Source organism: Vulpes lagopus, chromosome 5 (assembly GCF_018345385.1).
Source record: "Vulpes lagopus strain Blue_001 chromosome 5, ASM1834538v1, whole genome shotgun sequence".
Taxonomy (NCBI): domain Eukaryota; kingdom Metazoa; phylum Chordata; class Mammalia; order Carnivora; family Canidae; genus Vulpes; species Vulpes lagopus.
The window spans coordinates 55,470,801-55,490,156 of NC_054828.1; the positions used below are offsets into that span (position 1 = coordinate 55,470,801).

Below are 19,356 nucleotides of genomic sequence, written 5' to 3' on the forward strand. Positions count from 1 at the left end.
TAGAGAAGACGACTGTATCTATTTAGCAAACGAGGCAGGAATCAGGCTGGTCCTTACCGGCCGTAAGGACGGTCGCATCGGGACCTAGATCCCCTGGACTTTAACTTCTTCTTCTACTGCAAAGTGGGCATGGGACTCACTTGGGAAAGGGACACAGAGCACAGCGGGCTTGTGCAGAGCTGCTGGCCGCACAAGAACGAAGAATGCTAATTATTCTAAGGCCGGACCCCAGGGGACATATCCATGGAGCCAACATCTTCGACCCCCCCTCCAACAGTAGCCACATTCATTCCGGGGGCTCCAGGACGGGAAACGCTGTGCACCAGCTAGGAAGAGGATCGTGCTTAGAGGGACTTCTAAGACTTCCTTAGAACATAATGTCCCAGTCACCTCGTACTTCTCTAGCATCTATCCATCAGGCCTTCCTTTCCTGACCCCTCCTCTTTCAGCCTAACTCACACAACTGTCCCCCATCCTCAAGAAGAAACCCAAACAAAACCTTCCTTAGCCTTATCCCACTCCACCCACCTCCCCTGGTTTTCGAATCTCCTTCCTCATGGAACGTCTTTAAGCTGCACTCCACAGACCTGCTTGCCCGCAGACGTCCCCGCTCCTCCCCGACCCACTCCACGGGTGCCATGGACCATGCCCACTGCCACAGGACCTCTTCTCTCTCTCTCAGCTTCACCTCCCAGCACAGTTACCCTCATTGGTCCCCTCTGGACAGGAGCTTTCCCCTTTACCTGGGTGATACTGGGCCCTGGGGTTCTGGCGCGTCCCCTGCGGCTCTAGCCCCAAGGCCCTACTCTTTGCTCAGCCTCCTATTGTTACAGCCCCGCGGGGATTTGTTTCCAGGCTTTCCCCCAAGAAACTTCCCACCCACTCTTCCGTACCCCCCCTCACCTCTGCTGTGGATCCTACTCCCAATCTATCCCTAGGTGAATTTATTTGGCCTTCAGAAAGAACCTTTGGGTCCCCCCATGTCTCTGTGCACTTAGGTCACCACCATCTCTCCCCTGAATTTCCACGGGCCTCCCTGTCTTCCCCGCTTCCTCTCCAGGCATCCTCCTGCCCCCTCCCAATGCACTCACACACGTTGCCGGCTAACTTCTAACTGTAGGCAGAACCCCATCGCACCCTGGGTTGAAACTGCTCACAGCACCCTGCTGCACTCAGATAACCCCCAGCCCTCTCAGGGCATGTCTTTGCACCACATGACTCCCTCCTGCCCCCTCACCCCCTGCGCCCTTGTCCTTACTGACTCCACTCAGCCTCCGATTTCTTTCTTCTCCTTGAACCTGCTCAGTCCTTCCCCTCAGCCCTTTGCATGGGCCCTTCCGTGTTTCTGGAATGATCTCCATCCTCCTCCAGCTTTCTCTCATGCTTCAGACCTCAGTATGCGTGTCTTCTTCTCCAGGGGGAGATCCTACACACCCAACCTAAGACTGCCTGGCCCATCCGCCCGTATGCACTCTCTAGCATTCTATTTTTTTCTTTCTCAGCATTTCTCACATTTAGTAAATATATATGCATTCACTTTTTTCCCCACTCAGGGCCAATCTTACCCTGTTATATATGACTCATGGGATCAGGGGCCGTATCTGGGGTGTGCAGCACGCCCTCGCCACGGTGTCTCTCAGAGAGTGGGTATGTAATAAGTTTGTGCAGAATAAATGAACAACCCAACACGCCTGATGGGGGAGCAACGTGTGCTGCAGATATCAAACTAAGCACAGCTGGTGCAGGAGGTGAAATCACAATTTTGGTTTATTGGCACAAAGCATCAAGGGAAGATCTTAACGCTATAATGAGCTATTGCTCTTAAGGGGGAAAAATGATCTGTAAAATAATCACAGGGAGAGGCCTTGAGCGGAAGAGAATAGGTGAATATAAGAGAGTGATCGCAAAAGGAAATGAGATTCAGTATGACAAATGAACATCACCATTTCTTTGCATGTCCTACTAGCCCGGAGCCTTCCCTTCCATGATAGAAACACAGAGGTAGATCAAGTGTTTTGAATGCATTTGATTGAACTTTTTGTAAGTCATTTCCGAAATATATAGCTTGGGTCTTTAGCACTCCTCCTAAGCCACTAATTTATAACATGGGCTTTTTTCACAATAATAACTAAGATATTTAAATATCATGGGGAAAAAAGAATGTGTAGCAAATGTGTTGTGGTTTGATATTCTTATTATATAGCCACTTATGCAAAATCATGAAAATGAGAGTAAAACTTCTATCTTCAAATGGGTAAAACACATGGATGATTATGTCATCAAAGAGTAAAATGCAAGAGAATATATGAAATGTTTTCAAACATCATTTGTGATAAAAAAAAAATACATAGAGATAGCAATTGGGTAATTTTTTACTTACTAAATTAGTAAGAAAATTGTTTTGAAAATAACACCTAAAGCTGTTTGCTTAGTGTATTATAAAAACAGAACTTTCGAACTTTACTTCTACCACTATACGTTGGCTTAACATTTTGGAAGAAAATTGATGATATGAAAAAAATTAAAATAAAAAAATAAAATTGATGATATGATTACAGAAATGGATATAAAGAGACTACCAAAATATAATGGGAAAACCTATCATTTGAAGACCATGACAGTAGTATTTATTTAACAGAAACTGGAAAGTGATCTAGATGTTCACACACAAGGAAAAAACTAAAGATATTATGGTCCATCTGGTGTCAACCTATGTAATGGCAGTTATGGAATGAGCACTGGGTGTTATTCTATATGTTGGCAAATTGAACACCAATAAAAAAATAAATTAAAAAAAAAAGAACCTACGTAAAACCAATTAGGAAAATACAAGTAGTGAGAAAAATCATCTTCCCCACTCGGGAGGGTTCTTTTTGCATCACAATTTACAACGTTGCCAGATAAGTAATTCAAGGCTATTACATGAAAGTTCTGAAAAGAGAACATAAAAGAAAAAGAAATTAATAAAGGAAAAGAAAGAAAACTGCTGATGTGGGAGTTATAATAGGTCAGGGAAACAGATGCCTGTGAGGCAGGCTTAATGTATCCTGCACCAGCAATGTCATCAAATGGTAGGTGCTGAAGGAGTGAGAGACACTTTGCAGATCGGTGTACCCATGGGCTTGCATATTCAAAGACTGGCGTGCATTTGCACACATACCCCCATACAAATATAGCCACTCATCAACCAAAGGTGCCTAAACATTTCACAGATACCTTTAAAATCAAGTTATCTAGGACATCATTTTATAGGAGCAGCCCTATTTAGCTAAAATGTACAAAAAAACCCTGAGCCATTAATTAATTAATTAATTAATTAATTAAATGATTAAATAAAATAAAAATAAATAAATAAAAAAATACCCTGAGCCTTTAACTGACAAGTGAAAGAAAACCACTAAATATAACTTTCTAAGGCTTCCTATTGAGCTGAGTAAATGCCCACCGGATGATCAAACAGAGATCTATGTCATTAATAGTAAAGGCTTTTTAGTGAATGCTACGTAGTCATTGTGGCCAGTTAACAACATTGAGGACTCAGGCAAAATGATAAGGACTGAATCAATAGCCGAACATAAACAAATTAGTTGAAACTGATGAAATAGAAGTTATTTCTCTCCGAGAAATATGAATAACTACTGCTATTTTATTTTTAAAGTGTTTTTTTTATTAGAGATAGTATTCTTGATTCTCAAACCCATGGAATCTTTCCTTATAATTAATACTTTTTTTCTGTATTAACATTCTCAATGATCTTAGCTTCATAGTTAGGTCTATAATAAATCAAATGCTAATTAGGTCAAATCCAATGGTTAAAAACACCAGCAATGATAACATTAGTATCATATCACAACAAATTAGTGTGAAGTGTTAACCTTTCTACCTACATAGTGTACTAAAACGGCCCAGTGACTTAAGTGAAATATGGAGAAATTTGAGCAAAATCTGTCTGTGGTTATTCATTTTAGATTAAGCATGATTCAGCTACCATCTGGATGGAAACACAATACTATCTCTTCAGCAAGGAAATGAACTTCAACACACTATCCCTGTTCCTCCATTATTCTATGACTTTTCATTTTCCTGAAAAATCTACATGCAATGGAGCAAACGCTCTCTCAGAAATGCAAGCCGGAAGTTATCAAATAAAAATCCTGTGTACACATGTTAACATAGAACTTCTCACTGGAACACAAGTTATTGAGTATGTTGTTGCTACTAATAATCCCTCTGGCTTTGCGCCTGTCATTACCTTCAGGCTATCAGAATTTTATGAGCACAAACCAATAATAATGATATTTCCCTTTTGCTTTTTATCCACACCTCATTGCCTTACATTGATTTGCATAAGCAATTTCTACCCTGATAATTGGAGCCAAACATCTTGTTCTGGGTTACCTTATGGAAAAGAGCAGTTAAATACTAATCAAGAGAAATCTTTTTTATTCAACTACATTTTAGATGATATTGAATTACTCTCATTGGTTGAGCAAGAAGGTAACTCATTTTCTGACATGGATTTCAGGTTTTGAGTTTATAACAAGCTTAATAATGATGTTTCTTCACGATTTCAATTCCCTGGTGTTGACTCATAATAACATGAAGAATGGTGTCGCGAGGTTCAAATCATTATAACAATATTGTTTTGTTTAAAAAGAAAAAGCAATAGTACTATGTAATAATTATTTTTTAATAGCTACTGAGCCAATCGATGTTATCTGAGGATTTCATAATTATAGCTTTATTCTTTTATTTCCAGAAAAGAGAAAACAAGAAAATATAACTAGGAGATTAAAACAAGTAAAAATGAAATAAGAAAGTTCAATGCCATGTAAAAAAAAAATTCTATCTAGGAGAATCATTACTTGAATTACCTCAGAAACAAGTGTATAGTACTTATACAGAATGAGGATTTGAGCTATAGGAGCGTAAATTATAAAAACAAAGTAAAAGAAATAGATCCTACTTTATTGCTTATATGCATAAGCATTACTACATGTGAGTGAAAATTAACAAATACACACTTACACAATAAGATCCCCAGGAAATACAGTATAAGAACTGCTGGAAGATTCAGCAATACTTAAACAGTATTTTGGGTTGAAGATGGAATGAACTCTGACCACTCTCAGGAGACCCCGGTGTCACCAAAGCCTATTGAAGAAAGTCTTTCAAGGCACTTCTGGATAAAAACCGTGGATTAAACAAACCCATCTAATCTCAGTCCCTCCTAAAACCTAACTAGAACTACATCAAGTGTATGGGTATTTGTCTTTGTGATAGCTAAATATGTTGATTTTCTGAAGCCTAGCAGTAGCTTCCCCGCCCTTTACTCCTCAAACCCTCCCAACAGTTTTAGAAAATTCATATACTTGATGCTAAATCCCTTTCTGTTTGAAATACCTACAATGAATTTGGTTTTGCTACTGTATTATGTACCAGGAGTGGTATGTTCCAGCACACAGACCCTCAAGGTTGGGAATCTGCAATCTGTATTCTTGCCTTGATTAGATTTAGAAGACTGATTATGGGGAATGAGGTCCTAGGAATCTATGGTTTTTAGGGTCCAACAGTTTCTTAAGTTATCATCTGCATTTGTCTAAATGGAAGAACAGACTTTGGGAAAACAAATGATTGCTTCCATAGAACATTACCAGAGAATACAGAATTACAAGGTCTTTGAGAAGAAAGGCTGGTTCTGACGAGACGAGAGAATTGGAATGGGGACCTTGAAAGTCTAAATTCCACTGAACTTCCTTTGGAGTCAAAAGCAGCTCTTCTTTTCTCTAAAAAAAGTTAGTTGTCACTAGTTTGAATCCCTTTTAATGACACTCATTTGGGAGGAAGCTGATTCTCCTCAAGACCAAGCTGATTCTCCTCCTCTTCTAATGCACCTCAACGCCATCAGACCCAAAGGTACTGTTGACTCCAGCCGATTCCAGGACTACAAGTAGAAATTCTGACTTTAGGAAAGATAGTGTATACACTAAAAATCACCAAGAAATTGCAAAAAAATCCTTAGAAAATGTCACCTGAGACAATCACAGCTTAATCATAAACCTGTGAGGTATTCAGAGAAAAATATGGAAGTGCATCAAAATACAAAAGATAACTAAAAAGCAAGGGAAATATAGTTTCCTAGTAGTAGACAAAAAGAAACTTCACCAGCAAAAATCTCTGTAATGACAAATGCTCGTCTGTTTTGACTGTGGTTACAGTACATGGAAGGTCTTATAGCCTTAATATTCAGATAATAACTAAAGACTCAAGAACAGGGAGTCACTCACTTTGGCACATCCAGTTTACAAATTTTTCCATAAAATTAATAACTGTTCCCAAATTAAAGTATTAAACCCAAATTGTCTAACTAGTAAAATGCATCAAATAAATGTTACATTTGGAGAATCTGAAAGTTGGAAAAAAAATCTTAAAGAGTATTTAGTCCAACTCTTGCATTTCATAACTATAGAGTCAGGGGTGAAGAAGGATTCAGTGACCTGTAGAAAGCCTACCATTAATTAGAAACAGAAATGAGAATCATTTTCATTGTCTCATGCTTCCCAAAATACACCAGCCATTATTTTGGGAAATAGATTATGTAAAACAGTAGATACATAGAGTTTGCAAAAATATAAACATTTCTATGCTTTAAAATATGTTATTTATGAGGGCATACATAATCCAACAGGGGTTCATGCTTGGTTTGCTCTATATTTCACTTTCAATTTAAACATCAAAACAGAAGCTGACTTATTAATGACAGCCAGGACTAAATTTTTATGACTGTAAAAAGAAGTTTACAAAAAGAAGTTTTGGGGCAATTTATTTTAAACCTATGCTAAACTGAACCACTTAAGCATCAAATAAAATTCAAGAAATAAGGGAATTAGACACACACACATACCAAAACCAATATCAAGAAGACCAGATCAAGGAAAGTTGTGATTATTCTGTATGAAACTATTTATTCAACTTTCTAATAGCTGATCAAATGAATTATATGGTTATTAGGTACAAAAGCTTTTCTCAAAAAGTCTCTAGAGTCCCTTCCTACTGAGGAATATATGTGTGAACTGAAATGGAAAATATATTTTCCAATACAAAAAGTAGATGAATACAGTGGAATTGATACTCAAGATACTTTATAAGTTAAATAAGAACATCTGAACTGATCCAGAAATTTTCCAGAAACCCACTACCTCTCTGGATCACTTTTATTATATTTAATAGATAAATATTATATTTAAAAATTATTTTATAGCTATTAATATATATTATATGTTAGTATATACTTATATTACATTATAAATTTTATGTTGTGTATTTTAGATACCATATATAGTTGACCCTTGAACAATACGGGTTTGAACTACACAGGTCCACTTAAACGTGGATTTTTTAGAGTATAGTGTTGTAAAGGTATTTTCCTGTCCTTAACATTCAATAACACTTTTTCTCTAGCTAACTTTATTATAAGATTACAGCATACAATGAATGCATATAACATACAAATGTGTCCATTGACTGTTATCAGTAAGTCTTCCAGTTAATAGTAAGATACTAGTAAAGTTTTGATCATCAATAGTTATATGTGGATTTTGGGCTGTGTGTGTTTGGGGCGGGGGTGGGGGTGGTCAGTGCCCCAGCCTCTCTATTGTTCAAAGGTCAACTGTGTGGTATTTTATATGTTTGTGGTTATATTCATAAAATATATTGCCTTGTCTCCAAAAGGGTTTAAGACAGGTTGTAAGGATACAAAAATTGTAAGAGAACACAAATTTTAGAAGAAATTACCATTATAAGATTTATCACTGTGTGGAACATGAAAAGTCCCAGGAATAAACTGAAGAAAAGAAGGAGGACAGGAGGAAAGGCAAGAAAAAAGAGGGAGGAAGGAAGAAAAGAAAGGAGGGGAAAAAAACAACAACAATAACAAAAAAAGAAAGGAGGGAGAAAAAAAATGTAGATGACAAACATACTATTTGCAATTTGGGATTGACTCCACCTGTAAACCTAACTCCGGATCTGTCTGGAACATAAACTTCCATTTGCCAACATAGAAAGAGCCATGGTTAGTGTAAAGACAATTAACATATTTTCCAACAGAGGTAAGCACTGACGGTCCAGACTAGCTTCCACAGCAACATGTAAGCCAAGATTCCCCAGAGCCTGGTGGATGGGAAATATATTAACATCAACTCGGTGACCACTCAGCACCATGACACCAACTGTCTGTTCGGGAGGTCATTTCCAAAATGTAGCCCATACATCTTCATGCACAAGAGTTGATAATTTATCACCTAGACATAGGGATCTACTGTAAACTAATCCAAACTGCTGATGATACACTAAATCAGTTTGAGTGATGAGTATAAATAAAGCTGCAAGCGAAGTACTGAAGGATACAGAGCTATCTGATCAATGAGATGTCACAAGGCAAATGAAATGCAATGTTGACAAACATAGAGTCCCCTCAGCTGAAAATTAACCAAATCAAGCATCAGAGCATAAAGGCACACATTAATACAAGCTTCAAATAGAAGTTTAATATAATAGGAGTCCAAGGGCATGTTCTTTTTCAAATAAAACTGACAGTGGGTCCGTAGCAAAGAACATATTAAAAGTGGATGCATTTTGCATACCATCAGAAAACAACAAGATAAAGAAAAACTTTGCAAAACAATAATCCTTTTCAAATAATATAACTAGAGTTATTCAATGTGCTGAGCAACTCTATACACAACAGATGAGGAAAAACAATAAAAATTTATACAGAAAATAATTTCACATCAACTTGCTACCAGGAAATCAAATTCAATTTGTGTTGCCCTCATGAAAGCTTAGCTAGTTTCTGGAACTGTTACGCTACAACTTTAATGGGGAAAAACAAAGGATTGGGGATAGGAAGGACATTCCTCGAGAGACAGTTGATATTCATGGAGGGCCCTCCTTGAGAAAAAAAGATCTCCACGATGTGATCAGAATAGAGACTTTAGCACCCGGCAAATAAGTTTCACTAGAATTCAGCTATTCTGAAGGTGTCCCGAATGGAAAAAGCTAATTTAAGTAAGTTTCAGCCCCTGCTGGAACCAATCGGTAAGAATATTTTCTAAGGGAAATTATTCTTCAACAAATGTATACATTTTTTCTCTGTTGTGTTAAGTACATGTAGCCCTGTCATAACATATTTAACTCTTGCTTTGTATTTCATCTTTTAGTTTATCTTGGGTAAAGATAGAATTAAACTACTAAAATATGACCTCATCCCATATGTAGTTTATTTAAATTTCAAAATGAAAAGCTTACTAAGAACAGATAAGATTGATTGCTCTCTCTGTCTTAGCATAATTGTATTTCAGGTGAACATCAATTTACTTTAAAGGACACTTCTAAGTAGCAGAATGCATCATAAATAATTCATCAATCACAGCTGCTAGAAACATGATTTACTCCAACAGATTCAATGGAATAAAAGTTCTATTTTTCTATATTTGTGTTTGCTTTAAAAAGTTTAAGAATCCTCCTTTTTAAAGAATCACTCTTAGATTCCATACTCCATACTGTAAATGCAGTATGATAACACTGTTTCTTTTTTCTTTCATTTAAAACATTGTATTTCCAATGGTAAGAACATTTAAACATCTCTGGAAGAAATAATTTATGCATATCAATCATAAAACAACAACATAAAAGGCACATGTCTCAAAAATTTCATTAAGATTTTCTCAAATACATAATTTTAGTAAGGCTAACAGAATTTATTTTCACTTTGTATAAACTTTTATATCGTAGGAAAGAGAAGTAGGCTTTCAGGAAATCTTATGTCAATTATTGAGAATCTCGCATATTTGAAAAATATTTCAATTTAAAAATGCATGTTAAGCAGATCTAATTGCATAACAGTTCAAGTTTCACCAGTTGATACAGTAAGAATCCTATCTACCACTTTCATTTGTCATATGGAAAGACACTGCTTACCTTATTCATCTTAAAGTTTCCCAACAAATTCAGCAATTTTGAATTGGCAATTTCTCAAGCTGTGAAATCACTTTAGAATAAATATATTGACAAGGAAAATGTGAGAAAGAATAGAAAGCATCTTACTCACCTGTAAACCCCTTTGAAATACTGAATGGCCCATAAAATTAGCCAGCATTCTAATTAGAGCAGCACCCTGTAGGAAACAGTATTTAAAAAAAGAAGAAGAAGAAGAAGAAGAAAATTTCAATCAAGTAACACGGTTCTAAAATTATCCTGTATCAATTAAAAAGTCTGCTTCATTCATGCTATTGTATTCTTATAAATAGAAAAGAAACAAGAGAATCATGAATCTAATATCCCACCTCACAGATAGCAATTGAATTTTTTTATTTTGTGAATCTAAAAGTTCTGTGGATATAAAACCAGTGACTTCTCAGGACAGTCTCCTGGACAGAGTGAGTATCTCAAGGCAATAATAAGCTGTAATTCAAGAGTAATAAAATTTTTATTGAACGCTGTATATGACAAAGTTAATAAAACATGGTTCTTGTTCTTACAAGCTCATAATCTAGTAAGGGACGAATACCCATGTTAATAAATAATCATATTAAAATACAGCTTTGGAGTAACATAGCCATTTACTCTACCCCTGGCTCAACTAAAAGTTGAGCTATAAAAGTGGAGTAGGGAGCACCAAGTATTCACACTGCTTGGGCTCAAATCCTGGCTCTGACACTCATCTTGCCATGTTTAAGTCAGGAAAATTACTTAACCTCTCTGCTCCTCACTTTTCTCACCTTGTAAAGTGTAGGCAGTAATAGCCCTTACTTTTTTTTTTTTTTTTTTTTTTAGCCCTTACTTTTTAAAAAGATATAGATTTATTTATTCATGAGAGAGAGGCAGAGGGAGAAGCAGGCTCCCTGCGGGGAGCCCGATGCAGGACTCGATCCCAGGACCCCAGGGTCATGATCTGAGCCGAAGGCAGACGCTCAACCGCTGAGCCACTTGGGCGCCCCAACTAATAGGCCTTATTTACTGTAACTGCTCTGAAGTTCACATGAATTACTATATATAAGGCGAACTGGGTCTGAAAACCAGGAACTGTGAAATGAGTGTTAGTTATTAGTATTAAATCAGGCGAATTGTTTTTATTTCCTGTCTACTTTGTTTAGAGGCTGGACGTAACCAAACATCCAAGTAAAACATGTGATCGATATAAATATTTAGAATAATGGAAGAAAATGGTAGTTTCAGAGCTTACCTCACTGACAACAATGACTATAATACTATAGAACAGTATCAGTGTGAAAGGATAGACACGTAATCAATACAAAACAGTCCAAATGATGATTAAGCCTGGATAATCACAAATTCGTATGTGAAATATAAATGAGGCTTCAAGAAGATGTTTCAATCTGCACTAAGTTGTTTTAGCTACGAAGCAGTGGGTTATGAGCAACATAAGTATAAATATAAATGACAGCTTGGTTTTCGGGGGGAGAAAGCTCCTTGACAGCTACAATATCCCACTTCGTACTCATTACAAATTCATACCCTCCAACAACTCATTTCTTACTAGTTGTCTCTTTTTCATAAGACAATCACACGGACCACACGTGGATTCATCTTGCCTGGAACTGAACTGTGGCAGCCACTCCAGGGATACAAAAATGAATTTTTATTATTTGTTAAAGATTGCTTCCCATAACTGGAATTTAATGCAATCCAATAACTCAAGCTCCATGAATCACCATTAAAGAAATGTCTCAAAAAATTTCAATCACCACCAAAAATGCTCCCAGAATTGGTATTTTATTCACAACTCAACAAATGATAAGCTGGACAAGCCATAGAGCTTCATGCCTCTTCTGATATATTTTCCTCCCACACCTTCCACTCTTTGCTCTTTCTTTCGCTTCTTCCTCTTTATCTTCTGCACACTTGTGTAAGTCCATAAAATATAAGCGCTTATGATTCAATCACAGGACCGGGTTAGAATTCCCTCTAGAACTTATCAGCTCTGCTCCTTGAATTTCCTTGACAAGCTCTCCTCCTATACATTTCCCAGGCTAATCTACCCACCCAGAGGGTAGAAACTGTCAGTTCTGCAGCAAAAACTAACCCTTGCCACCTGGGAAGTGAGACTTAGAATCTCAAGCAGTCAACTCAAACTTTCCTTCAGAAGAGAATAGCCATCTTCAGATGATTTAAGTGTTTCCCTCCAGGTAATGATGACTTGGTCTCTTGTCAGGCTATAAAAACTATCAATTTAGCATGGTCTAATGGCAAGAGTCCTTTCTAATCATAAAGAATGTACCCGTTTTCCTGTCTTGGTTGAGTGCTAACAGGAAATAAAACCTAGAAATATAATCGATATTTAAAAGTTATATAATACCACTGAATTTCTTTTATTATTATACTGTGTAATTTAGTTAACTTTTAGAAAATGTGTCTGTGTTGCCCACTTGAACATTTAAAATTCTCCAGAGTAGCATGCACTCTTCTATATTTAACTAGCCTTTTCTTTCCAAAGCTAAATTTTGAAAATCCCTATATCAAAGAACTGCACAGACAGATGGGCTCTCCAACTGTTATCATTCAGCCAATATATACTGAGCACCTACTAGGTATGGATCATAACAAAGATCACACCTCTTCATGCGAGCATAATTCACCATAAACCTTAAAAAAAAATAAAGAAGAAAGAAAGAAAACACCAAATCCCCTTTCAGCATATCTTTGAAACATTGTTTTCACCAAGTAAATATCATTTAAAATATGGTAACTTATATTCACTTGTGATTCAAAATTCTAGGCCCAATCAAAGAAAATGGATGTTGGGCAGCCTAAAGTAGCTTTATGGGAAATAAATACACTGTTTCTACAAGATTTTTATAAAGACTTGCTCAAGAAAACCCATCACTAAAAAGGATAAATAAAAGAAAAGAAAAGAAAAGAAAAGAAAAAGAAAAAGAAAAAGAAAAAGAAAAAGAAAAAGAAAAAGAAAAGGAAAAAGGAAAAAGACAAAGACAAAGAAAAAGAAAAAGAAAAAGAAAATGAAAAAGAAAACCCATCACTGTATCTGCTACACTAAGGTTCAGGGAGATACAAAGATGGAAGCGACCGATTTCTTTTAAAATCTCATAAAGAATATTCCAAAAAAGTATGCTTATAAACCCATTCCTTATGTAGTAATTCTTCTCTATGGACTACTTTTTTCATTGAAGTTCTGGGCTAAAATTTCTTTCCTTTTACATTTTAGGCCTCCATATGCGTGTCCATCTTAGAGACAGTAAAGGTCTCCAGAGAAAGGGCTGTGTCCTCATGACTTGGTACCCTGCTCCCTGTGCCTGGCTCAGAGAAGGTTTCCTCTCAACAGTATAACTGGGTGAGAGAGCAGGAGAAGTCAGTAAAAGCACAGCAATTACTTTGTATTCCTGAAGGCCACTCCGCCAGGATACACAGTTTATTACTAAAGTGTACATTAGTGATGAGCAATCACTTTGGAAGAGAGGGAGGTCTTCTCAACTAATTTATTCCTTTAACATATGCTTATTGAGTAAGGCAGGGAACTTAGTATCCTGTAGAATAAAAATAGGAAAGCTACAAGTTTCTGTCCTCAAGGACCTCAAAGCCTCCTAAGTGAAATGGGAAGATACAATATATTATATACAATGAATGGCAAAGAAATAAAATATTCTATTCTGTTTCCGAAGAGGGGAAAGTTCTTCTATCTGGAGGGATGCAGGATAAAGGGGGTTCTAAGAAAGTAAATGCTTGGGTTGGACTTTGAAAGACGGATGGGATTCCAGGAACAAAGTTAAACAGAGAGTAAAGAATGTCAACAATGGCCTTTGTATAGTCACATGGGTGTGAAAGTGAGAAGCACAAGTAGGGAAGGTGACACTGAGGGACAAAGGGTATAAACCCAGGCAACAGAAGATCCGATGGGAAGTAAGGTGTAAGCCGTCGTTAGAAAAGAGTGAGTGCCAAGGCTAAGGAACTAGATCTTATTAGAAAGAGGAGGAAGGATTTTGGAAAGGTGTTTTTAAAAGTACAGTTTGCCCTCGAACGACAGGGATTTGAACTGCACTGGTCCACTTCCACACAGTTTTCTCAATAAGTACAGTACAGTATGTGTTTTCTCTCCCTTCTGATTTTAATAACGTAGCATCTATCTTATTTGACTATAAGCATATAGAATATAATACACCTGGCACACAAAATAGGTGCTCATTGACTATGTGAGTTATGAGTAAGGCTTCCAGTCAACAGGAGGCTATTAGTAGTTAAGTTTTGGGGGAGTCAAAGTTATACACGGGTTTTTGCATTGGGTGGCAATGCCCCCATCCCTGCACTGTTCAACTGACTTATCTACGATACTCCAAGGAGGAAGTAAAAGCACTGGAAGCAGAAGCAAATAACGGTAACAATGAAGATAAAATCATAGACAGGTTTAAGGAATAGAACAAAGATCACTTTCAACCTTAAAGCCTCTGTGACTAGAAGATGATATTAGCAGATATGTAGAATTTAAAAGGAAAGGCTAAAAAAAAAAAAAAAAGGAAGGAAGGACTTGGTAAGTGAATACAGTAACAGCTGTTTAAAACTTGTGGAGTTTGAGGAACAGGTAGGGAACCAGAAGAAGAAAAGGCACATGCAACCACAAGAATGAAGTTCAGTGGCAGGTTATGATTGAAGACCTAAATTAGCATTTGTGGTGGGTGAGATCACTAAGAGAAAAGCACGAAGGTTTTAGTGAAGGAGAGAGAAAATAGAATCTTAGACTCTCTCTCTCCAGAGTCGGTATGATCTTCACTTGCGTGCCCGTAATAGGCACCCGATAAATAACCATTGCAAAAATCACTGAAGAAATGGAATTAAGAGCAAAAGATGACACATTGTGATAAAAAAAAAAAAAAAAACAGAAGAAGTACCGGGTATAAGTAGTGTCATGTTTTAAGAATAAGTGCTTCAGATTTCAAGGGAAAAAATAGCTGAGAAGTCCAGAGTAGGTCACGTTTAAGCAAGAGCTATTTAAGTAGACTTGGTGTGAAAGCCAGATTGAAAAACAATGGAAACAGAAGGAAGAAAGAAAAAAGCAGTAAGCATGTTCACATGAGGTTTGTTTGCATTTTTCTTTTTGAGATTATGGGAGAAAATTTTATGCAAAGAAAAAGATGATCTAATGGAAACACAGTAGATCAAGAGAGAGCTTTTGGACCACAACTCTAGGATAGCAGGGTAAAGAAAGAATTATGGTTTGGAAAACAATAAGAACAATCTTCCCTTGAGGCAAGACAATGGCAGAAAGGGGAAGTAAAGATAAATAAGACATTCTGAAGTATATAACCCAGAAGTTGAGGGAATGGATTGTAAACTCTATCAAGTTGAACACTTGGTTTATCTGACTCACTGCTGTAGATTCATTGCAAAAAATAGTTCCTGGCCCATAGTAGGTTCTCAATAAATACTGAATAATTGATAGCCTGTCACTTCTCAGTAATACAGGGGATATAGTCCTGAGATTACGTGAATTGGAAAGTGGAACTAGGTTTGAAGTAACTCCAGTGAAAAGGTAATGAGGAAGCAAGAATGTGGAAATGAGCAGAAAATTCATAAGTCCAAGTTGAAATGATTAATAATGTACCTTTCATTCATTAAGCACCTCCTAGATGCCATATTCACAGCACCATGAGGAAAATATCACTATCTTATTTGTCAGATCAGAAAATTGAGGCTGGAAAGGTGGTGTAACTTGCCCAAATGAACATAGGTAGCAAGTTATGGACACAGCATTAGAAATCCATTTATATCCAACTCCAATATCAGTGTCCTTAACCAACCTGGTTTACATTCTCTTGATCCTAAATCAAAATAGTTACATGATACTCCTCAGAAACACTGGAGACAGCAAGAACTTATAAAAAGAAAGGAAATTCTTAGAGTTACTCATTTCTTGGAATCAGGAGATGTTTCCCAAAAGAGGGGAATCTAATTCAATGAGACATAGTTGAAATAGTTGACCGATATGCAAAGGATTGGGGATGAATTAGAAGATATAAATTGGTTGGCATAACAGAACATGTGGCTAGACTAGGAGTCACAAAGCTGGTTTAGGACAGGTTGAGCAAGAAAAAATAAAAAACACTAGCGAGGTTAAAAATAGTAAGATTTTTTGTCAGATGCTATATGTGGATATGGCAGCCATGAAAATGTACTACTTAACATTTCTACTGTTGGCCCTCTGCATCTGCCACCACAAAAGCAGGGCCTTCCTCAGTGCACACACACCCAATGACTAAGCACAGCAGTGCAATTAATCAAGGTGGGCCCACCCTGTTGAGATAGGGACTCCTATAACAGGAAATTCTGCTCTAAAGAGTCTCCAGTGGCCTGGATGAATGTTTCCTGCAAACAGGCTGCAATCCGAAACTCTTATCACCCACTCCTTCTTCCTTCCCTGGCTCCTTGCACAGGCTGTGAGCTGCAGGGTAGTCTTGAGGAGGCTCTCCCTACCTTCATGGGCTCCTCTCCCCAATAAATATCTCATGCACTACAGTGTCTTCTTCTTAGAAATCTGACCCAGTAGGACAACTTTAAATGCTGAGGTCCAAACTAATATAAATAGTTGGGGGGCAGGTTACTGGAATAAGCTGGCCATTTGTGTACCTTAATAATAACTAGCATGCACACCAAAACCAGATCTTCCCCTTCTTACTCTTCAAGAGGCCCTTTAGTGGGTATATTCTTACATTTCCCGTTATAGATGTGTTTGCCCTTCTTCAGGACAGAATCAGATAAGGAATAATGTATCATTATATTCAGTTTACCTATAGGGGAGACTGAGGCCAAAGGACAAAGTCATTTATCCGAAGTTGCACAGGGGTTTGTGGTTACTAGAACTTGCCTCCAGACTTGGTTTTGTCTATTCAAGTTGTTGAGTTCTTGGATTCGCACAGAAACCATGAGGTAGAACTTTCTTGTTATTATCTAAGTTACTGGAAGGATTAGCCCATTGATTCTAAATCAAAGTATTTTTAAGATGTAAATTTCTAAATGATGTCTGTGCATTAAAACTGGATATGTGTGCAGATAACATGGTGTTCTCACGGGACTTGGTCCTTGAAGGATGGCTTTTGGTCTGGAGTAAAAGCATATCTTACATCCTCCAGGGTCTTTCAAAAATAGGATTTTTTTCTTTGTTTTTTTTTTTTTTTTTACAATAGTATGATAGCTAAGTTTAGGTCTTGAGGAAGAAAAAGATAAATATCTAATCCTGTACATTGCTCACTCATAAACTGACGACCAGAAAGAAAGGCTGATGCGGCAAGAGAGCAGAAGAAGAGAAAAAAAGGGCAAAGGAAGGTAAGGAAAGTTGATTCAACATAAGAAAGGAGACTTAATGTCCCCTTGCTCCAGTCACCCGTGCTTGGAAGCGTGAAGTCCTCTTTGGCTTATTACTTCTGAGGCCAATCATTACACAGCAGAATTGTTCTACAGCCTTCCAGGAACAACCCCAGATGCATTTTCTTTCTCAAGTCCATCCTATGGACCACGCCAGACTAATTTTGATAATTACTTCTGAAGAAGCATGTTTGCTAAAAGTCCTAGCTCTGTCACCTACTAGATGAAGAGCTTAGGCACACTGGATGAGCTCCCTCAGTAGCTACATTAAAATATAAGAACAATGACTACCACTACTGATGATGGCGATGCTGCTGCTGCTGCTGATGATGAAGATTATAGTCACCACAAGATTTTTCTAAGTATTTATTTAAATATTCATAGGAAGCACTTGAAACAGTGTTTGGCATCTAATACACTTCGACAGGTATGTAGTTGTTATCACTGGCTTCCTCATGACCATCATTTTTATATTAGCTCCCTACCCCTAAACTCTTTGCTTTTTAACAAATTTCTTAAAGTAGCCAATCAAGTCCATACACAATGAAACTCACCATCGCCTACCAACACATTTTCCCCATATGGCCAAATAATCAGTTTCTACTCTAATTAAGCTGATCTTTTCATTATCCCATGAGCATTCCTTATGCCATCATGCTTTAATCATACTATTTACTGCAATAGCAATAATATTCCTTTTCAATCTTAAATTCTAAGTCCTATATGTTATTCAAAGGGACAGGGAAAGTCCATACTGTCATAGAATACTTTCCACAAATATTAGCTTTCAACGCTTTTTTCTCTGCTGCAGTCATAAATCCTTTAAGCCTGACTACACAATTTATCAAATTATTTTACATCCCTCACTAATCGCTTAATATGACTGCTCTTCTTTCCACAACTGGATGCAGCAGGTCATGTCATTTAGACTTATTGACACACCTATTAGCTGTCAATGCTATAACTTTTCCATTGCCAGTGAAAGATGTTCCCGGCTAAGAGAAGTATCCACCAACTCCTTGCTGTTTTTAAATCAGTAATCCAAGCCTGAGCCCGTAGCCAATACATAGGCCTCAATCTTCCCCATTATGAAATTCAGCATCTCCCCTGTACTGGAGACTTTTCATTTTTACTATTCCCAGGCAATGATATTCAAACAGTGCAATCTATATTTAAGTCAATAGGAAACCAAAAATGAGGACCACAGATCCAGAGACAAAGGAAATAGGGAGCTTTCAACAGTGTCCGAAATAGCAATTACATGAAAGCATTCAATTAAATAAATCTGAAACATAACAATACTGCAAATTCAAATGAATGTTCATGGAAGGACACAACATAAGAGCAGAAATAAATGGAACATAAAATAAAGAAATGGTTGAGAAGATGAAAAAATATATCAGATGTATCCAGACTAATAGAAAAGTTCTGGAAAAAATTGCTCAAGGGGAAAAAAGAAGGAATAAATATATCAAATGAACAATATTAGGAATAAAGATGGGCATATAACCACTGGAAAAATTAAAAATAGTAAGGCAGTACTATAACAACTCATGCTAATAAATATGAAAACTTAGATAAAAAGAATTTTCTATAAAACTAGAGCCAAGAAGTAAAAATGCTAATCATTGGTAAAAAATAAAAATTTAAAAAACCACACACACACACACACACACACACCCATGCCAAACAGTTTTGCAGCAACTCAACTTTAAAGGAAATTCTGTAACATGTTACCCTTGCCTTATACAAATTACTATAAGGAAGAAAAAAAAAAGAGCAAAATCTTAGCACTTTTTTGATTCCTATGTAACTGATCGGCAAACTGGATAAAGTAAATGATAGTCTAATCTCATTTTGATCATGTATGGAAATTATATATATATGTATATATTATGTATAATTCATCACATCAAGGACTAAAAGAGATAAAGTATATAATGATCTCAATATATGTGGGAAAAACAT

At 36.9% G+C, this 19,356-nt stretch overlaps 1 protein-coding gene across 1 annotated transcript in view; it reads right to left on the reverse strand.

Annotated features, from left to right (window-relative positions):
- Positions 1 to 19,356, reverse strand: part of TRHDE (thyrotropin releasing hormone degrading enzyme) — a 388,541-nt gene that overhangs the window by 99,380 nt on the left and 269,805 nt on the right. Inside the window, exon 7 of the mRNA XM_041755901.1 lies at positions 10,109 to 10,174. Within this exon, the coding sequence (XP_041611835.1) occupies positions 10,109 to 10,174 (66 nt within the window). The remainder of the gene's footprint in view (positions 1 to 10,108; positions 10,175 to 19,356) is intronic.